This window comes from Mytilus trossulus, chromosome 6 (assembly GCF_036588685.1).
Source record: "Mytilus trossulus isolate FHL-02 chromosome 6, PNRI_Mtr1.1.1.hap1, whole genome shotgun sequence".
Lineage (NCBI taxonomy): Eukaryota > Metazoa > Mollusca > Bivalvia > Mytilida > Mytilidae > Mytilus > Mytilus trossulus.
This window is the reverse complement of record NC_086378.1, coordinates 34834874-34858145: the sequence shown is the minus strand read 5'-3', so window position 1 is coordinate 34858145 and position 23272 is coordinate 34834874. Positions and strand designations below refer to the sequence as shown.

At 31.3% G+C, this 23272-nt stretch overlaps 2 protein-coding genes across 5 annotated transcripts in view; both read left to right on the top strand.

Moving 5' to 3' along the window:
- The window catches only part of LOC134721220 (low-density lipoprotein receptor 1-like), a 28941-nt gene extending 7354 nt beyond the window's left edge, over nucleotides 1–21587 (top strand). The window contains exons 1-5 of one of the 2 annotated variants that reach the window (XM_063584027.1): nucleotides 11174–11239; nucleotides 12496–12627; nucleotides 15406–15531; nucleotides 20395–20514; nucleotides 21210–21587. In XM_063584027.1, coding sequence (XP_063440097.1) covers nucleotides 11179–11239; nucleotides 12496–12627; nucleotides 15406–15531; nucleotides 20395–20514; nucleotides 21210–21280 — 510 coding nt within the window. In that variant the 5' untranslated portion in view covers nucleotides 11174–11178 and the 3' untranslated portion in view covers nucleotides 21281–21587. Of the gene's footprint in view, nucleotides 1–11173; nucleotides 11240–12495; nucleotides 12628–15405; nucleotides 15532–20394; nucleotides 20515–21209 lie in introns of those variants that run through there. The other variant, XR_010107832.1, reaches the window with a different exon arrangement.
- LOC134721218 (low-density lipoprotein receptor-related protein 2-like) overlaps nucleotides 1–23272 on the top strand; it is a 125905-nt gene that overhangs the window by 18092 nt on the left and 84541 nt on the right. The gene's annotated exons all lie outside the window — the stretch shown is intronic.

Genomic DNA, 23272 nt, shown 5'->3' with positions numbered 1-23272 from the left:
CAGTTGTAAATGCATGCCATGAAAATCGATGACGCTAAACAATAAAAAGTAAAATCACAAAATACTGAACACCGAAAAAAAATCAATCGGAAAGTCACTAATCACATGGCAAAATCAAATGATAAAACATATCAAACGAATGGACAACAACTGTCACATTCCGGACTTGGTACAGGCATTTTCAAATGGATAAAATGGTGGATTGAACCTGGTTTCACAGCGCCAAACCTTTTACTATACGACAGTCTCGTCACATTCCTTTATATTTACAACGGCGCGAGAACAAAACAGACAAAATTAAAACAATAGTTAAAATACGGGTACAGCTGTCATCACTGGGAAACAATCTTAAAACAAACAATCATTTCCCCAAAAAATTGTCGTTTGTCGTTTTATAATATATATATTTATAATAGAACAATAACCTTATACTAAAGCTTTTCTACCTCAGGCATAGATTACCTTAGCTGCAGTTGGCAAAATTTTTAGGAACTTTGGTTCTCAATGCTCTTCTACTTCGTACTTTGTTTTGCCTGTTAACTTTTTCGAGCGTCACTGATGAGTCTTTTGTATACGAAACGCGCGTCTGACGTATATAAAAAATTTAGTCCTGGTATCTTTGATGAGTTAATTATAACACATAATAAAACAATAACATAATGACGGGATATTATAAAGTACAGCGTCATGTTATAAGAAACCAAAGAAACACAAAAAGTCGCATATACAAAACACACTAGCAACAATAAAAGATAATACAAACACATTGATGGGATTTATAAGTACCGAGCCACGTCAATTTGATATCTCAGAAAGCAAACCAAACCGTAAAAGTGAACGTTACAAACGATGTTGTACATGTACATGTAATAGGATACTTCTTATCAGTTCTCTAATACAGTGATAAACTGTACGCAGCAATAATGTTAAGCAAAGTAAGATCTACAAATAAGTCAACATGAACAAAATAATATTATTGTAATTTTACCCCTTAACACATTTTTGCCCTTTATAACAAGTTTTAAACAAATTGTCATAAAGTTTTTATAATCTTTTCTTCCTTTCTGAAACTACATAGACAAATTCAACCAAACTGGGGTAAACTCATCACTAAGGTATTCATTTATAAACAAATGTATGCAATGACCCTGCCTGCAACCCAGCATTGTCAACATGCATTGGATAAAACTAGAACACAGTGGTAAAATGCAGTGTTTGTTCGCCTGTATTTCTGAAACTTAAGCATTTAGTGCAGTTACGACGAAATAAAAATATTTGTCAGGTTCATATACAACTGCCTTCAAATTTGCAGACCTGTTGTTGGTTACTTGTCCGGAAGAAATAATTATAAGGAAATGTTTCAGTTTTTTGTTATTATCTAGAATATCATTATATAAAGAAATAAATTGTAAGCAGCAAGAATGTTCAGTAAAGTATGTATGACTTACAAATAAGTCTTCATGGCCAAAATTTTCAATAGAGCCTTTAACGAGTTATTGCCCTTTACACTCAATTTCTAACATTTGTTTTGTAAATTTTGGTACTAGTTTACAGAAATATTCTCCTCTGCAATTCCATTGACAAATTCAACAGCATATCAGTTGCTTAACACAAGCTCATAGGAGCCTCTTGTTGTTTACTCAAAAAGTAAAAAAGGTAAAAAAAAAAAAGAAGTATAATTTCATTAAAAAAATACGCAAAAAAATCTACAATTACACCATCACAGGTATTGAACTAACATTTATGAAAAGAAAACTCCTCAAAGGATTGTTCTCAGAACAAAAATAAAACAAGGACTTTTATCTTGTCGAACTCAATCGCTCTTCCTCATATCTCTTTTTAAGCAACTTTTGTGATTATGAACATGAACATGTAAATATTGTCCGTATATTAAAAACGTTTATGAGCGTGGAGTATAAATCGAGATATCTAGATACCAATACAATAACGCAAAAGGGTATGCCTCTGCTGATACATTTGAGGTTGACAATTATAAAATTAAAATCATCCCTTGTCATCAAATTTTGTTTAATGTCGTCATTCTGAGTTAATATCGAAGAAAATATCTGAATATCAAGTAGAACTTCTGCTTGTGTACTTTTGCACGAGGTCAATGAGATATATGAAATGTTATCACTTCTTGACACGTTTGGTATTGAGTGGATGAACTAATATATCTGATTCTGGTTACAAAGGTTCTGTAGGAATTGTACTTCCAAGTACAAAAACAAGGCGGCAAGTAGTGGTGCACGATTTGTACCACTTTCTATTCCTATCGCATGCTAAAATATAAATCTACTGAAAAACTATGTTGTTGATCAAATACTTCAGTATTTCATTGATGTCTTATTCAGTTTAGGTGTAGTTGGAAGTATGATCTTTACAAATTAGGTTTTGCATGATATAAAACGCGAAATTTGTATCTATGCTTCCCGTTTTGCAGAAAATGCTATTGAAAGATTTATACATTACGTTTCTAGTGTATGTGTTTATGCTTTAATATTATAATTAATTTTTATGTAGCGAAACAATGTCTTAGATATGAAGTAAAATGTAAAGATGGATTACAATGCATTTCTAAATCTTACCTGTGTGACAATGACACAGATTGTGATGATGGATCTGATGAAGCAAACTGCAACGGTAAATATTCAAGGAGAATATAAATCAATTATTGCATATGATGTAACTATAAAACCAGAGTTGATATGAACTATTGTAAATAAGTGGAGGACACAATTGGCTTCACAAATAAAAATAAAACCTCATGAAGTTTAGTAAGCTACACCACAAAAATATGAAAAAAACAAATGTAATATCAGCAACCAATGACATCCAATCTATGATTAGCCTTTGCATTTGGACAGGCACATAAAGAATGTGGCTAGGTTTAATATTTATAGATGAGGGCTCAACCCTTCACTTCATGTTCATAAAAACCACAGACACACGTTACCAATCTAAGCGTCATGCATTTACTGAGAGCTCTTTCGCATCAGTTGTCAAATTAGAAAAAAAAACATGTTGGGTCTTACAATCTTAAGATAGAAAAGTAAAAATAAATCATAAAAAATACTGTACTCCAGAAAGTTCCTAGTCACATTGCAAAATCAAATGACAAAACACATCAAACGAATGAAAACAACTGTCAAATTCCTGACTTGGTAAAGGCATTTCCAGATGTAGAAAATGGTTGATTGAACCTGGTCTTATAGCGTTTAACTTTTTACTTTTATGACAGTCTCGTCAAATTCCGTGATGTTTACAACGATGCGTGAACAAAACAGACATATTTCCATTCTCAATTTTATAATAAATGAAATAGTCAAAATATGGGTACAGCAGTCATCACTGTGTTATAATTTTGAAACAAACAAATTCACAAAAAAGCACAAAAGCTCACGTGTAACTGTATTCTGATTTCATAAAAATAAAATCGAAAACGACTTTACAAAACCCTTACCATCACCAACACAAAACCCTTACCATCACCAACGCCTATTCAGATTGCAATTATAATTAGCTTTAAATCTTCCAAGTTATTGCATTATTTGAACACTATGACCTATAGGATAATGTTTTATTCCTTTTTTTCAGAAGCAAAAAGAGGTTTAAATAGTTTTATTGACTATCACAGAGCAGCGCGTGGACTAAAGAAGTCAAAATGAAGATATCTAGATATTGATGTCTTGTACTATGCCTATAATTTTAGCCGGTTTTTGATATTTCTAATTGAATATTATACACCAGTTAAACTTATTTTTCAAATGTTAAACGTACATAATATAAGAAAATTTCAAATTGAATAAAAAATATTATTCTCTAATTTTTGTGCTATTTTCACATTTCCTGACCGGTGTGAAAAAAATAGTTCTCCTCACTAGTGAAAAATCTGTTCTCGGCAAATGATTTTTTGAAATTTGATTATGACGTCAAAATGTTTTGTTTTCTTCTCAATTTTCCTATTGTGACGTCATGAAAAAAGGCGACCTTGTCTGATGACGTCGCATATAATGAGCACAATTTTCTGAAAATTTTTGAAAAAACCCCGATAAAAACCATTAGAGAAACAGATTCCGACACAATAACTCGTGTATTACGATATTTCTCCACTCTCGACAGTTAAATTTTATTATTTAAAGGGCTCGGCAAGCCTCGCGCTTTAAATAATAAAATTTAACTGTCTCAAGTGGAGAAATATCGTAATACACTTGTTGCAGTGTAAGAATCTATATTTCTTTGCAACCACACGGTCTGGTATTAATCGTTCTTAGTGTTTCATTTCTTCATATAATGTAATCTGTTAAATCAAACAAAGGCAAACAATGCTTGGAAACTAACATAATATTGTAAATCAATTAAAACATCAGACATTTTTTTACAAGACATAAACTTTGCTAGAAATGCCCTCAAAATGACAACAGAGGTGAACTATCTCTTGTTGGGAATTATACCATCGGTAATTGTACATTTTTTTTTAATATGCTATCCTTTTTAAGGAGTTTGTTAAAAAGCATCAATGTATAAACGGACTTAAATATAATTCTTTCGTAAATAATGTAGGAACAACATGGTTGGTTGACTCTTATTTATTGGTATTGGTCATTGGCGTTACACATGATACAATGAATGACATAAACAGCTATAAGATTTTTTGTATCGATCCAGACGAAAATGAAAAGTTTTGATGACATCGAAATTGTATTGAAGTTTTGTTTCTTGAAAATGTTGCATACGACTACGCAACTTATCGATTTTTGTTCAAATAAGATTCACTTTGGAGTTTACATGATTATTAATAATGTGGTCAATTTTATAAATTTCCTGTATACAAAACTTTTGAATAATCGAAAAAAAACAGGATTTTATTATAAACTGTTTTGAATTTTGGATCCTCAATGATCTTCAACTTTGTACTTGTTTGGCTTTATAAGTATTTGATATGAGCGTCACTAATGAATTTTATGTAGACGAATCGCTCTTCTGGCGTACTAAATTATAATCCTGGTACCTTTGATTACTAAATACCATCAGAAGATTTAATTTCTCCAACAAACTGATGTGCCTCTTTTCTAATTTCTCTATTTATTTACTTCTTTTTTTAGAATTTATCTCACGGTACTAAAAGGGTTAGGTAAGCTATTCGTATCTGTGTCATCTAAATCTATTAGAACTATTGGAACAAAACTTAGTCCTGACCATCGTTCTATTGATGTATCTTTTTTATAAATTGTGTCTCGAGATCCTGCTTTACAATCGACATGGCTTACATATAAGCAGCTAAAACAGAACCTTAGAGTAATTGCAAATGTTTTCTTATATCTAATAATTTACTATCAGTAAGGAAAATCTGACACAGCAAAATTGTTTTGAATATTGATATCCATTTTCTGTCAAGTTATGCCTAATATATTCCATTTTTTTTTTAATTTTGAATTTATGAGCGGATAAAGCATTGAAAGCCCCTCAAATGACATCCCCCCATTTTTCCATGTTTAGTTGCTATCGTGTGTACTATCATTAAAAGATACAACATTGCAATTGATGCCAAAATTGAAAAATTTGAAAAACAAATCTCGAATTTTTATTTGTAGTTCCATAGAAAAAAATAGAAAACAATTAAATACATGTATAGCAATTATGTGTTAGAAAATATCAGTATTTCAATCGATTTATCTGGAAACAAAATCCCAATGCGTCATCAATGAGTAGGTGGTATAAGAAACGCGCGTCTATGATGAGTTTATTATATTCAGAACAGCGTGTCCTCAGGAAGACTAGAACCAAACATCTAATTTGCAGTTCTTTAGAAAAATTGCAACACAATTTTATCGAACGGACGGACGGACAAGCATGCATCCTTCCTTTGAAACAATACCCAAAAATATAACAGACAGCAATAAGTAACAACTATTGAATCTCCGGACTTTGGATAGACATATACAAAATGTGATGGGGGTAAAACTAGTTTATCATGTTTATGAGCCCTCAAGCTCAAGCCTCCCATAAACTGAAACAATGGTTTAACTGTCAAAATATGAAAACAATGGAAAAAATAAGTTGGACATATAATGAATCAACGGGCAGGAACGTAACTGAAGAAAAAGATGAATAAAGACAATTTATCAAAATCGGCCAATGTTTTAAGGACAACACTATACACCGTTTGATTGATCATATCGACATAGTAACAAGAAGAATTTTTCATTTATATCCCATTTTTTTTTTGTTCGACATATTATTTACCCTATATAGCTTTAGCATGTATAGCTAGTATACATTCTTGGAATAATCTTCATGCAAGGAGTTCATCTAGTACTTCATTGGGAGATTTGGGAAGAACGATATTCTGTTTGGTGGATCTTTTGGTTTAAAATCGGTTATTTGAAGTAAGCATGTATATACACAATGTCTAACACATATTATTTATTGACACAAAAACATTAGAATATGCATATCTCGAATAAACTCTATACATTAATGTAACGACAATAAGATTATTCATTTTCCCCATCCCTGACAAAACGTGTTGTAAATGGTTACATATAATAAGTTCCAACAAGTTTTACTATTTATTGTATTCTTAAGCATGAACTTTGATTACATAACAAGTAGTATTATGAATGGCATTCCATATGGATGATCTATTTTGCAATGGTCCGTTTTAGCAGTTAGTTATCTAAAAGCAACGATCAAATTCTTAACGCAATTACTTGTAAAAACTTTACATTTGTTTACGTTTTCTTTACTTATAATGTATACAAAAGTAGATATTGCAATTGTTTACTTTTTTTCCAGAATATAGACATAGTTCATTTTAAGCCTCGGTCACACCTTAACGGATAGCTCGAAGGGATGCATAAAAGATAACATTTTTTTTTCAATCCGTTCATGTCCGTTAGACGTCCTTTCTTATCCGTTCGCCATCTGTCCATATCCGATGTATGTCCATTAAGCGTACGTTTTATCTGTCGATGTCAGTTCTGTCTTGTGTAAAATTATGAGCATGTTTGAAACTTTGAACGGAAGTCAAACGAATGAAATGTCCGTTGAACGTCCGGTAGGCGTCCGTTGTGTACGGTATTCGTCCGTTTCGTTTCCGTTTTGAATCCGTTATGTGTCCCAAATACATCCGTTGAAGGTCTGGGAGATAAATTCACCAACGTCTAACGGATGAATCGGATGTTAATGAATGTGAAACGTATTCTACCAGACTGTTACAAAGACAGTGGTAACAGAAGGGACAAAAATGGTAACAGGATAGACATACTTTGTAAAAAACACAAAATGCCACTTACATTATCGCAAATAAATTGTTACACATATGTATTACCGTACGGTATATTAATTCATACATTTTTTTGGGGGGTAATCTACATAAATGATAAATGTTAATGTGATTTCAAATGAACACTGCTATGCAAATGTGAGCCAAACTTTTCATTGGATATTTTCTTTTCTATTATCACTTTTGCTATCAGTTAAAAAAAAAAGTAACAGGATGGACAAAATCTTACACAAGCTGGCACACAATTTTAAAATAAAATTTTCTCAAGTGTTGGTAAGATTGCATATTTTGAAAAAATATTAACAAATCAATATGCTATTGTTTTTTTTTAAATTAATATGCATTCATTTTAACTTTATTTTTGGAAAAGTTCAGATTCCAAATTTGTACTTTATTTTGAAATGACTGATATTATATCAGTTAATTTAGCTGAGCTTGCATATGAACTAGCACTTCACATCACGATTTCCTAGACGCAGGGTTGCTGCTTACAAGAAAAGCTACCTTAAACCAAAAGTTCCAGGTGGCGAAGTATAAATCATGCCTGCGAAAATTTGACGAAAACCATCACGAGTTTATTGACCGTCATAGAATATCTGTTTCAAATATTTGTACTTGCACGAGTAATACAACGAATGGCACATGTCGAGCTGGGTCTGCTTGGCCTTGTAGGGCACCTGAGGTCATCCCTGGCTTTTTATGAGTTTGTTTTGCTCAGTGTGTAGTTTCTATGTTGCATTTGTTGAAAAATGAAAACAACACGCAAAAGTTTCATGCGTCCGAAGCGCTTTTCTGTAGTTACCAACATCGGGAACCCTCAAAGCCGAATATTTGAAAGCCAAGAATGTATAATAACCTAAACAGTTGAGGGGTTTTATAACAACAAAGGTCCTAAAAAATAGCCAAATTCATCTACAGTCAACTTTGCCTGAGGGAGTTGAAACCATGGTTTCTAATAATTTCAAAATTGAACTAGTTCTTTTTTCGTTTTTTGTCATGTGTTTGTCAGTTTGATTTCGACTGATGAGTTTGAATATCCCATTGGTATCTTTCGTCTCTCTTGTATGGAAGATATATGGAACATTTGTATCTCATTAAATTGTGTCCTTTTTTTTTTGTTCACTTAACAAAACCATTACGTCTTTGATGTCTTATGCAAAACTTTGAAATTAAATCAAATCTATTTGAAGACTCGTCTTTATCACTACAAAATGAACAATATGTTTTTGAAAATAAAAATTATTGCAAATCTTATACCATAAATCAAGTACTTATTTTTGCTTTCAATTCGAAAAATTTAAATATTCCATTAAGATATTGTTGTATCGTACCATTGCATGAACAACATCTTGACTCGTGCCTTTTATTAAACAACCTTTCCAATGAAAAGTCTAAAGTTTTTATATTTACTTTAAAGTTATTTATCAAAGAACCTTTTTGAGCACGCTCACATACCTCACACCCAACATTGTCACTTGACAAACAAAATCTCACCAGATTCTTAAGTTCAAAGACTCATAACTCCACAAAAGTCAACTGAGAGCATTTTTCTTGTGGATATGCACACTACACATTATGTCCTCAATAACTACAAAGTATCAACTGTTGCAGTAGTATAATTCGGCCAAAATTCTAAGCTCAAAGGGGCATAACTCCTGGAAAAAAGTTTGAATCGTAATTTCTTGTCGATATGCACATCTACATATTATGTCCTTGTTAGCTTCAAAGTTTCATGCAATACCGTTGTGCGGTTTCAGAGGAGTGGCGATGACAAGAACAGGACTGACAGACAGACGGCCAGACATATGGACAGACGGACGAACGGAAGGACAGACGGACAGACGGATACACGAGTCAAAAACATTATACCCTCCACAACTTTGTTGCGTGGGGGAATAATAAAATATGATTGAAATTAAAACAGGACTAAATGAAGTAGATGTGATAATATGCAAAAGGCATTTGGCACAACTTTTTGGAATTTTGATTCCCCAATGCTCTTCAACTTTGTACTTGTTTGGCTTAATAAATATTTTGATATGAGCGTCACTGATGAGTAATATGTAGACGAAACGCGCGTCTGGCGTACTAAATCATAATCCTGGTACCTTTGATAACTAATTATAATCTATAGTATATATGACTTTCAAATGAAGAACAGCAATTGAAGGGTTTCTCTTTTGCAATTTTTTTGTGGTTTTTTTTTGTGTTTTTTTTTTGTTGTGCATGTACTGATTTTGTGTCATGAAATGAATACCCAATATCCTTTCTTTTTCTATTATAAAGAAAATTGCTTGGTTAACTATCCTCATAAATCGAATTAAACCTAAACTCCAAAGCATTTTTATATGTTCAAACGAAAGAAGAAACGTTCTCAGTACTATCAGCTGTGTAATTGTTATAATGAATGTTTGGGGTTATAGTTTTTAAATTGTATTCATGACTGCCTTATAATTTGATGACTAGTTAGATATTGAGCTTTTTAAAAGGTTGAACTTGGAACAATTGTAATATATTGTACTTAATTGGTCATTTTGTGGAAATATATAAAAAATTATACACGATTATTTAATAATTGTCTGAAACTAGGTTTGTGGGCGATTTAAACAGTGAGCCTGACACAATAATTACGACAAATGTCATAGGAACTATTAAAAGCTTATAAATCCTTATGATTCTGGTCTATCATAGCTATTACATGAACATATTTGTCTCGGGTAAGATATTAGTTTATTAGAATTTTTGTTATTTTACTTTAATTAAATTCATTAATTAATAAATATTTGAATGATGAGGAAATCTTTATAATATTCTCTTTGATGAAAATTATTCTCACCAGAACGTAACAGTTAAGTTAAACTGAACATATAAACAAAACAAATATTTTTCAGTACGTAATTTTCCAAAATTTAAAATTGTCAAAAAAGTCATAATACTTATACCTTGTTGAAATAATACAATAGAAATGGAACTCTTTATAAGGAAAGGTAAACAAAAATCTTCAAAAAGTAGTGTACATCTTTTAAAGTTAAGGCGTGTTTGAGTCGACTATATATTTTTTTAAAACGTATAAAGCAAAACTATTTGATACATATCATCTTGCTTCATAATCAATATGTTTTAACATTAGGCTACAGGTTGATAAAAAATATTTTTCCACAGTTTATACATATTGATAGTTAAATCAATATTTGATTGGTTGAACTATCAATATGTATAAACAGTGGAAGAAAACACTAATTATAGCTCGTTCTGTCTACTTATATTCATGGTAGGGTCCTATTTCAAGGAAATATTCTCATGTTTTGGAGACTCAATCCACTCAGAATATATATTTTCTTTGGTAATATTTCACTTAAATAGCAAAAAATTTCAAAAAAAATAAATAGAAAATACACAACTTTTATAAAAGGATTGCAATGATGTTATGGGGGGATACATTTATCGGTTTTCAAGAGTTAAATTGATAGCGCGTCATCCCTACACTGACTTAAAACATCAAGTGACGTGATGTTATGAAAAGATAATTTTGACGAAGTAAAGTCTTAATTTGATAAGGTTATCCCATCTTGGTTTGCAGTAATAACGCGCAATGCATTGCGAAGGTATATCATGTAAATGTCAGGGTTGAACATAATTTTTATAAATGTCTTTTACTACTTTATTTCTCTTTTTTCCAACCATTTTCCAACCACGCTCGATCTTAATCTCGGAAACGTTTTCTTCTGTTTCTTTCGCTTGATCTTCTTTATGTAGTACTTTTTTTTTTAAAGTTTCAACTGTTTTTGTCAAGTTTTAAAAGAGAACTGATTTTTTTACAAATAACACTGAAACATTGGTCTGTATCACAGTTGTAAGTGTTTTTTTTTATTTTATTTAGACTGAACAGAATGAATAACCTTCCGTTGACAATATTTGTGATTGGATTCTGCACAAAACTTTCACTGTCAGGTAAGCATTTGAAATGATTGAGCGTAAATGTATTCATATATTTCGAAGTATATACGATTCAATCTATTACATGTATAATTATTTATAGAATAACTAATCGAAGATTTCAAATAGAGAAAAACATTCAAAGAGTGATAGAACAACACGTTAATTCACAAATGCGCGTAGCGCATGAGTCAATTATCAGTGTTGTTCAGTAACGAGTTGAATATTTTTCTATGTTAGAATTCTAAGATTTTTTTTATTACATTAGCAAATTGTTGTTTTTTATGAAATTAATGTAAAAATGAAAGGAACTATATCTTTTTTTATACATTCACAATTTTCTGTTATCCGACGTTATCGATATTTATTACATTGGATGCAATGAATTACATAGATTTCCGAGTGAAATAAAAACCGATAACTTCCAATTTGAAATAAAAACCGATAAAAAAAGAGGGACGAAAGATACTAAAGGGACAGACAAACTCATAAATCTAAATCAAACTGACAACGCCATGGCTCAAAATGAAAAAGACAAACAGAACAACAATAGTACACATGACACAACATAGAAAACTAAATAATAAACAACACGAACCCCACCAAAAACTAGGGGTGACCTCAGCATTTTGCTCAGGTGCTCCGGAAGAGTAAGCAGATCCTGCTCCACATGCAGCACCCGTCGTGTTGCTTATGTGATTACAAATCCGGTTAATAGTCTAATTCGGTAGGTCAAATTCATGAAAGGGAAGGGGATTGTAGTTACGACGTAAGGAACATATCCGATATATGGAATACAAAAATAGGTGTTGTTAAGACGTCGATAACGTCAGATCAAAATATATTGTGAATGCGTAGAAAAAGATAATAGTTCCTTACATTTTCTACATTAATATCTATAAAAAGGCATTTGCTAATGTAATAAAACAAATATTTTTATTCAGAAAGTTACAAAAATCAGGTAAAAACGAGGGTGAACATCTATTGGATTGGATGCACGTTTCTATGTTAACCTTCATCAGGAACACACCAATCCTAACATTACGCACTCCATTGGCTCAACCCTGACACTGCTGGATGTGTTATTCGGCAATACAAACCTTCAACCATGAACTATCTATAATATAATCTATCAAACGAGAAATCATTGCAAATGATAAGATTTCAAAAGTCAAAAGCATTTCATTTATTTGTTGAAAAATAAAAACATTGTAAAGATTTTACAGATCAATGTCAAACACGATATTTAAAATGACTTAATTGACTCTCAGTTACAGAAAACAGTTGTGAAAATGGTGATATAAAATGTAGGGATAACGTGCAATGTATTCGAAATCGAGGACTATGTAATGGATATATCCAATGTAACGATCAATCTGACGAAGATCCTGATTTCTGCAGAGGTAATATTTCATATACTGACATAGATTTATGTATTGTTCAATGGTCATAATCCAGTGGTTAACGTTCAATGTCTTGCTTAATTATTAAATCATTTAGGAAAACGGAGCAAAAAAAATACAAAAAAGTTGTGGTACTGAATGTCCAGACCACTTAGATGAAGACGCCATCATGTGTGCGGGTAATCTTAAACATTTATTGGCGTAACTGAAACTAGTTTTTGAATACATACACATAGTCTTAATATTTCCCTACGAATGCAAAAGAAATACTTTTTATTTGTCAATATCAGTTCGCAATAAAAGTGTTAACATGTAGGATCAACGCAAAAGGTTGAAAGCAACAAAAAAGTAACAAAATTTTGACATTGCATCCCCACTGTCTTGTACGCCATGTTTGATTTAAGTCAGCAGTAGATGAGCGAAGTTCTAATGTTCAACACAACGGGTGCACATGTAGAGCAGGATTTACTTACCCTCTCGGAGTACCTAAGATTATCCAAAGTTTTTGATGGGGTTCTTGTAGCTATAGCTTACTCTTTATCTTTTCATTATGTGTTTTGTCTACTTATGTTTGTCTGTTTGTCTCTTTAATTTTTTGCAATGTCGTCGTCAGTTTATTTCCGATTTTCGAGTTTCAATGACCCTCTAGTATCTTTTGCACCTCTTTCGTAATCCTTTATAGAAAAAGCAAATCAAAGATTCCCCTTATTGATAATACTGTCGATCTTCTTATTGATAATTTGGTGTTTTTGGACTATTTGGAACACTTTTGTGCTATTTTGCTATTTTGGAACGCTCAGTTCTAATAAGTGAAGGAAGTTGGATTGCCCGTAGAGAACCAACGAATTTCGGTAGGAGTTCTTCATATCTAATTTGAATTTGTGCTTTCCGGTAGAATGTAAAAACCAAAACTGTAATAGTTAGATAACTTGAGAATGCCTTTCAACATACCCGTTCAACAACTCCCATTGAACAAGAACATTATATCGAGTACAGACAAACCTTCAAATATAGCATCAACAATGGCCTCTTTTTAGCGAAACCACTTTTGTACGGTCAACATATTCTCCCCCCCCCCCCGCTGTAGAAAACCATTGCGTTTTGAACCACAATACAGAGCCACGTCCTGTTTAAGGGCGTTTCCTCTGGTCTAGCAGGTAATTGTTGTATACAGGTTTGCATGTTTATTTAATGAATATGAACTTATTTGACATTTTTACAGATTTTCATTGATTTTATTTCAAAAACAACGTCAGAACACTCTTCTTTTAAATTAAAGTCAAAGGAAACGATTGCTTGGTGAATAATAATGTTAATCCAATTCTTGAACCAATGAATGTATATGATGTAAACTAAGTCTTCTGTACAATTTTTTTTCATTGTTTACTCATTCATTTCGATTAATCGTCAAAAAAGTATATCATTCGATAAGTCTTGTGAAAATATGGCAGCGAAACAATGGTCATGTTTTGAAACTGATTTTCACTTTGTAAACAATTATCAAAGAAACATAGATTTCGGTTTAGTACGTGTATAACATGTACAATAGAATATAATTTATTTCGATGACAGAGCGATGTTAACGTTTTTGGATTCTCTCTGCCAATTTGGTTTTCCCATTCGCACTTGCGTAATTGCGATCCCTTTCTTATACGAGAACGTTCATGCCGAGGTAACTGCAAACGGAAAACATGTTGGCGATTGGTGTATGAAAGCCAACAAATAAAAAAAAAATGTCTTTCAAAATTTTAACAAACTAAAGCATTTTCTTCCGAAAAAGTATATGTACATAAATACACCCACAGTAAAAGTAAATGTAAAAGCAACATAGAAATCGTTTCCCCCCGTTTTTTTAAATGATTTCTTCATGCAAAGTTGACAGTAAATATACTGACTCGGAAAATGGAACACAGATACAACATGATAAAATACATGAACATAGATCAAGACAATAAACATTAATTAATTTGATTTTCAAAACATGAATGGAGAGGCAAAAAACACTTTATGCCAAACAAAATTAAGAAAAACTTACATATTATCAAACCCAGTCGATTTTCTTCATATCTCTGATTGAGCAGCTTTTGTATTTAGAGAACGACAGGTTAATATAGTCCGTATATTGACAAAATGCCTGAGTGTGACGAATTAATCGAGATATTTAAATACCAAAAACAATAACTCAAAAGGGTATACTAATGCTGATAAATTTGAGATTCACAATTATAATATTGAAATCATCCCGTGTTTTAAATTTGAGTTTGAAGTCGTCAATCTGTGTCAATGTCGAGGAAAATATCACGATATCACGCAGACCTTCTGCCTCGGTCTTTGGTCACGATGTCAATGGGATATATGAAATGTTATCACTTCTTGACACGATTGATAATGAGTGAAAGAACATAACTGATATATCTGTTTCTGGTTCAAAATGTTCTGTTGGGATTCTACTTCCAATTAGTACAAAAACAAGGTGGCTAGTAGTAGCTCACAAATGGTACCAATTTATATACCTAATGTATGCTGAACTATTAATCCAACAAACAACTATGTCGTCGATCAAAAGGTCCAGTATTTCAATGATGGCTTATTCAGATTATGTGTCGTGGGAATCAGTGTGATTCTTAATAATGTAAACTTTCCATGCTCTAGAATCAGAAATGTGTAGCTATGCTTCCCTTTATGTAGAAAATGCAATTGAAAAATTGTATTCAAACTTTAAATTACGTTTTGAAGTAATTCGGTGATGATTGGTTGTTCTTATTTATTTTTATGTAGAGACACAATGTGGTCGTTTAGAGATAAAATGTAAAGATGGATTACAATGTATTTTTAAATCTGATCTGTGTGACAAGTACGAAGATTGTGACGACGGATCTGATGAAGACGAATATGGCTGCAAGGGTAAATATATCATTGATATGTTCATAATTATGAAGTAACTTTTAACAAAACTTTGAATTTTTGAAATTCATGTACTAAGACTTTTGAAACTCAGGAATATTACCTTATCTGTATATAGCAACACTTTTAAGAATGTTTGGTCTTCAATGCTCAACTTCGTACTTTGGTATTTTACTTTTAGTTTTCTTTTATTTGAGCGTCACTGATGAGTCTTTTCTAGACGAAACGCGCGTCTGGCGTAAGTATAAAATTTCAATCCTATGAAGAGTTTATTATGCAAGGAGAATATAAATCAATCATTGCAAAGGAGACAACTAATATTCCAGACTTGCAATGGAAGTAGATAATAACAAATGTAAGACACTGTCACCGAACAACTGCCTTCAACAATAAAAACAAAAAATAAATGTAACAGAGAGGAATCAATTACAACAAATGCGTAATTAGTTTTTGAATATGGACAGGCACATAAAGAATGTGAGCTCTAAACCCTTCTCTTCCTTGTTTTGAAAAAAAGCAAACAATTTTACCAAAGAAAACCAGACACCATGTACCAATATTAAATCATGCAGTTACAGAAAGCTCTTTCAAAGCATAATGTTATGTTAATTGAAAAAGTCAAAATAGTTATTATAATAATGTTTTCCAATATTTTAATGATAATCCACGTGTTCTAGTATTCTTATTCCACAAATAAGACAACCCATAAGCAGTTTTTTGTTATTACCATGAATAGGATTATATAATTTATTTAACCAATTTATCTGACATCATTATATTGTACTTACTGAAGGTTATTTTTTAAGAATCCACAAACCATTGCGTCGGCTTAAAATAACTAATTGTATATTTTTAACCTATTGTATATTCATCGTGAATCATTAGAATCTTTAGCATGATACCACTACACCGTGGGTACTTTTATAATTCAGTCAATTTCTAAACTTTACTCTTAAAGCACCCAATTGTTAAAACATGTCTATGAATAGACCGCTAAACTTTGACAGTAAACACAGAAACAAAATAATCGTCATTATATGAAAATGAAATATATAATACCTCTAAGATAAAATATTTTGGTCGAGAAAAAAAAATAATGATTGAACATTACATGAAATATATATTAACCAATATGTAAATTGAGTTTTTAACACCCAATTTAAGTAATAATAAAACTATGTTAAGGTTTATGTACCCTTCTGTAGCCATTTTTGTACAAATTTTTCAAACCTCAATTGTATAAAAACTACAGATATAATGAATAATAGAGAAAGGCCATTTAGTACATATTCCAAGGGGAAACTTGATGCAAAGCATTATTTTTTACTGTTTCATTGCATTTGATAGAAAAAGAGGACTTTGTGGCGAATAAATCAAGATTTTTATAAGAAATCCACAGCCTGTAATACAGAGAGTTTTGTTATAAAATTTGAAACATAAATTACTCACTTGATTTTCTATGATGTGCTAGTGTTTATGTTTTACAAAAAGTTCTAAGAAACCTGTAAATTCCAAAACACCTCGTGCTGAGTCACTAAAGTCGAGTGCACCCTAAAAGGTGTACTTGATTTTGGCCATATTTATATTTGTTTTTACCAATAACTACATTTATAAACTTGTTTTAAGGAAGACAATGCTAGCACTGCATGCAATAATCCTATATCTATCAGTCATCAAATTGCCAAATATGAGAGTACAAGGATAAAGGCTGTGGATTTTCTATAAAAATCTTGATTTATTTGCCACAAAGTCCACTTTTTCTATTAAATGCAATGGAACAGTAAAAAATATTGCTTTGCAACAAGTTTCCCCTCGGAATATGTGCAAAATGGCCAATCTCTATTATTCATTATATCTGTAGTTTTGATACATATGAAGTTTGAAAAGTTCGTACAAAAATGGCTACAGAAGGGTACATAAACCTTAACTTGTCAAATTCGTAAATGTAAATATAAACCGTGCAGATATATTTATTTCAAGCTATTAATAAATAATAAAATACAAAAGACGAAATCATATTTATGAAATTCCCTTGATTTATTGACAAAACATAAAACAGGTTGTCGTTTTGCTAAGAAGGGATAAAGCTACTGATAAGAAGTAGTAGATTCGGTAACGATAATCAACTTGCGAATACAGAGGCATGCTCGTTGATTTTCGTTAACGAAACCACTAAGGACATCACTGAGTTGTATTTTTAGCTCCGACTGCATCAAATCACCAATTGATGCCGTCGGAGCTTAGAATACAATATTGTTATCCCAATTCGAATGAAATTAATACATAAGATTAAAAACATTAAATAAAGTTAAAACAAACATTTAAATCTGTCAAACGTACATCTGTCATACGTCGTACATATATCATACGTCTTCTTGTACGCTAGCGCGTACATTTTTATAGCATCAGTTGTGAATTGATTCTCTGAAAATCAATGACGCTAAACAATAAAAAGTAAAATCACAAAAATATTGAACACCGAGGAAAATTCAATCGGAAAGTCCCTGTCACATGGCAAAATCAAATGACATAACACATCAAACGAATGGACAATAACTGTCGCATTCCGGACTTGGTACAGGCATTTTCAAATAAATAAAATGGTGAATTGAACCTGGTTTCACATCGCCAAACCTCTCACTTGTACGACAGTCTCATCAAATTCCGTTATATTTACAACGGCGCGTGAACAAAACAGACATAATAAATACAATAGTTAAAATACGGGTACAGAAGTCATCACTGTGAAACAATCTATAAATAATCATTTGCCAAAAAAAAGCATCTATGAAATAAAAAAAATCATTGCTTAGCGTGTCTGACATCAGAAAATGTAAGCGGCACATAGGATTTTATGTTGTTCAATGTTAATTCAAAACATTTTTTCAAATTTCACTACGCGAGTAAAATGATTTTGTCGTTTGTCGTTCAAAGTATTTTCAAATTTACAATGGAACAAAAACATAATGACACATCATAAAACAATAACATAATGACGGGATCTTATAAAGTACAGCGTAATGTTATAAGAAACCAAAGAAACACACAAAGTCGCATATACAAAACACACGAGCGAAAAATGAAAGATAATACAAACACATTGATGGGATGTATAAGTACCGAGCCACGTCAAATTGATATCTCAGAAATCAAACCAAACCGTAAAAGTGAACGTTAAAAACGATTTTGTACATTTACATGTATTAGAATACTTCTTATCAATTCTCTAATACAGTGATAAACTGTACGCAGCAATAATGTTCAGCAAAGTAAGATCTACAAATAAGTCAACATGAACAAAATAATATAATTGTAATTTTACCCCTTAACGCATTATTGCCCTTTATAATAAGTTGTAAACAATTTGTCATAATTTTTTATAATCTTTTCTTCCCTTCTGAAACTACATACACAATTTCAACCAAACTGGGGTAAACTCATAATTAAGGTATTCATTTATAAACAAATGTGTGCAATGACCCTGCATGCTAACCAGCATTGTCAACATGCATTGGATAAAACTAGAATATAGTGGTAAAATGCAGTTTTTTCGCTTATATTTCTGAAACTTAAGCATTTAGTGCAATAACGAAGGAACAAAAATATTCATCAAGGTTCAGATACATCTGCCTTCAAATTTGCAGACCTGTTGCTGGTTACTTGTCCCGGAATAAATAATTATAGGGAAATGTGTTAGTTTTTTGTTATTATCTAGAACATCATTATATAAGGTAATAAACTGTAAGCAGCAATAATGTTCAGTAAAGTATGTATGACTTACAAATAAGTCTTCATGGCCAAAATTTTCAATTGACCCTTCAACGAGTTATTGCCCTTAATAGTCAATTTCTAACATTTTTTTGTAAAATTTTGGTAATAGTTTACAAAAATATTCTCCTCTGAAATTCCATTGACAAATTCAACAAAATATCAGTTGAGTAACACAAGCTCCTTGGAGCCTCTAGTTGTTTACTCAAAAAGTAAAACAGGTTAACAAAAAAACAGATGTATGATTTCAATAAAAACATACGCAAAAAATCTACAATTACACCATCACAGGTATTGGACTAACATTTTTTGAAAGAACACTCCTTAAAGGATTATTCTCGGAACAAAAATAAAACAAGGACTTCTATCTTGTCGATCTCAATCGCTCTTCCTCATATCTCTTTTTAAGCAACTTTTGAGATTTTGAACACGAACATGTAAATATAGTCCGTATATTGAAAACGTGTCTGAACGTATAGTATTAATCGAGATATCTGAATACCAATACAATAACGCGCAAGGGTATGCCTCTGCAGATACATTTTAGGTTGACAATTATCAAATTGAAATCATGCCATGCCAGCAATTTTAGTTTGAAGTCGTCCATCTGTGTCAATATCGAATAAAATATCAGGATATCAAGTAGAACTTCTTCTTGCGTACTTTTTCACAAGATCAATGGAATATATGAAATGTAATCACTTCTTGACACGTTTTGTATTTAGTGAATGAACAAATATATCTGTTTTTGGTTCCGAAAGGTTTGTAGGAATTGTAATTCCAATAAGTACAAAAACAAGGTAACAAGTAGTGATGCACAATTGGTACCCATTTCTATACCTATTGTATGCTGAAATAGTAATCCACCGAAAAATTATGTTGTCGATCAAATAGTTCAGTATTTAAATGATGTCTTATTCAGTTTATGTGTCGTGGGAAATGTGATTCTTAACATAGTAAACTTTTCATGATCTAAAACACGAAATGTACAGCTACATATATATACTTACCGCAGAAAATGCTATTGAGATATTTAAATTACGTTTCTAATTAATTTGTTTATGATTATTTGTAATTAATCATTTTCTTTTGTAGCAGAACAATGTCTTAGTTATGAGGTAAAATGTAAAAATGGATTACAATGCATTTCTAAAACTTACGTGTGTGACAATGGCATTGATTGTGAAGACGGATCTGATGAAGAAAACTGCGACGGTAAATATTCAAGGAGAATATAAATCAACTGTTGCATATGAGATAACTATAATACCAGAGTTGATATGAAATATTGTCAATAAGTGTAGGACACCGCACAACTTCCTTTACAATAAAAAAACAATCCTCATGTAGTATTGTAAGCTATAACACCAAAAACAAAATGTAATGTCAGCAACCAATGACAACCAATGCATTGTTTGCCTTTACATTTGGACAGGCACATACCAGATTTGGTTATGTTTAATGTGTAAATGTGAGGGCTTAACCCTCCTCCACGTTTTGAGAACAAAACACTGTTATGAAAACAACAGACACAAGATACCAATCAAAAAGTCATGCAATTACTGAGAACTCTTTCACAGTATATGTCAAGTATGAAAAAGAAATAAAAACCATATTGGTCTTAAAAATCTTAATATAGAAGAATTACATAACAACTTTAGTACCATATATGACTTTTAAAAACGTTATATGTTTTGAAATATAAGATTATAGTGATATTTTTTACAATGTTTTAATAAAATATCCATGCGTTCGTGTTTTCTGATTTAATCTAAAATTTAGAATTCCACTACAACAAACCCTTACCATCAGCAATACCTATTCAGGTTGCAATTGTATTGAACTTTAAGTATAATTGAATTATTTGATCACATAGACATATAGGATAATGCCTTATTCATTTTTTTCAGAAGCAAAGAGAAATATAAATAGTTTCATGGACTATCACAAAGCAGTGCGTGGACTAAAGAAGTCAAAATGAAGATATTTGGATACGAATGTCTTCGACTATGAATGAATAGTTCGCCATTGTTTAGTATGTCTAGTTGAACATTGTATATATTGTTACTCATATACAACATGTACAATAATCAACAAAATATAGGCACATAAAATAAGACAATTGTTATATTAATTTAAAGGAAAAAGTATATCTTACTCGTAACACTAATTTGGTTTTTTTTTTAATTTGACAGTAGTTTGAATTTTTATCCATAAATAAAACATTGCTGCCACCTTTAATTTGAATGTTTGTCTTCACCTCTGTTGCATAAAATGAATTGAAACCACACTGCCTTGTCATTAATTATTATCAATGGTTTAAGATAACTTGATGAAATTTAAAAAATTGACCATTTCGGTAATGTTGACAAATGTGGAGATTTTTTTCATAGAATTTTAATTATCTTTGTATTCATTAAAGTATACAAGAAATCATGCATACACTATCAAACACGCAAAAATATTGAATAAGTTCGCCATTTAGGGGTTTCCACTGCCAGGACGAGTCTGACCATGTTATAAATCGTAATGTAACTCATTAATGTAAACAATAAAATACTTAGAATGTTAAATATTAAGTTATCTTATTTAAGGATTCAAGACTACCGATTATCATGCTATTTCAAGATAACATGTGTTTTGAAAGAATAAAGCAGTCTCCGATTTTCAATTGTTTGGCTTTGTTGTTCCAAACAAAGTTATGGAACTTTATCTTTTGATTTATTATATTTTGTTCATTAACTATGTCTGGATAAATTACCTCAAAACTATAAAAATAATATCGAGATTGATACGTTGAAGCATATTGTTGTTTATATCATTCTTTGTTTCGCGAATGACCAATTTTAGTATAGATTTATCCAATAATTTGTATAGTAAGAAATCGTCTGATCTTTTATATGATTTATAATAAGTTTTGGTCTGCCGACATTTTCTGCACTTTTTTTATTTAACTGATCACCTACAGATTAAATGATATAAGGAAACGGTTGAATCTATCATAATATATATTGTGAGCAGTGTTGGGCATGTTGGTTGATAAATTGCATGTATATCAACTTTCTAATGTAGTTCACTAGATAAAAAAAAGTCGCGACAAAAAGATACATTGCTTGTTAATGATTGAATATATAAATATTTGTCAATCGATGAATCTAAAGCTGCATCACACTGCGTCACTGGCAAGTCTTTCAAACACGAACCGATACGTACACATTTTTTAATCCTTGAATCTATGAAGAGTTTATTGATATATGGTACAGCGTAATAGTGTTAAACCTGTTTATGAACGTATAAGCCTCTCCATGATATGAGGCAAGGGTGTAACAACTATAAAAATCAGTTCATTCAAAACATAAGAACAAATTTTAAAATAAAACATAACAACTAACATGAAGAAATACGACGCAAAATATCGTTCTAACGGTTCACGCAGTTACTGAAAGTTAGTTAAAAACGTAAATAACAACTGATGATAAAAATCCAGACTAAGAGTCTATGCTTATGTTGCATTGGACAACCATTTAATCATTTGATTGATAAGGTCGACAAAGAACAATCAAGAATTTGTTAGTCATACCCACTGTTAGAAATCTTAACAAAAAGCTCTTTATTCAAATAATTATTTATTTTACACTATGATGTACTCCAGTGGGGACCTTTCATAGTTTGAAATCCTCTTTGGTGTATTTTTTCGTCTTCTAAACAGTTTTTTTTAGGTTAGCAGGCACATACAAAATGTATAACTAGCAATATTGATTTAGAAAAATGCATTACATTATTATTATTATCTCAAACAGATACTGTATGTGAATGAAATAGTAAATCAAAGAAAAAAATACAGATGTTTTCTATAACGAAAATTTATATACAACCAATTATTACTCCTGTTTTAAAACATTAATTTTCCAAAACAAAATGCAAGAAATCATTCATTATCAAATTCCAATCATTCCTGACAGAAAAAATACAC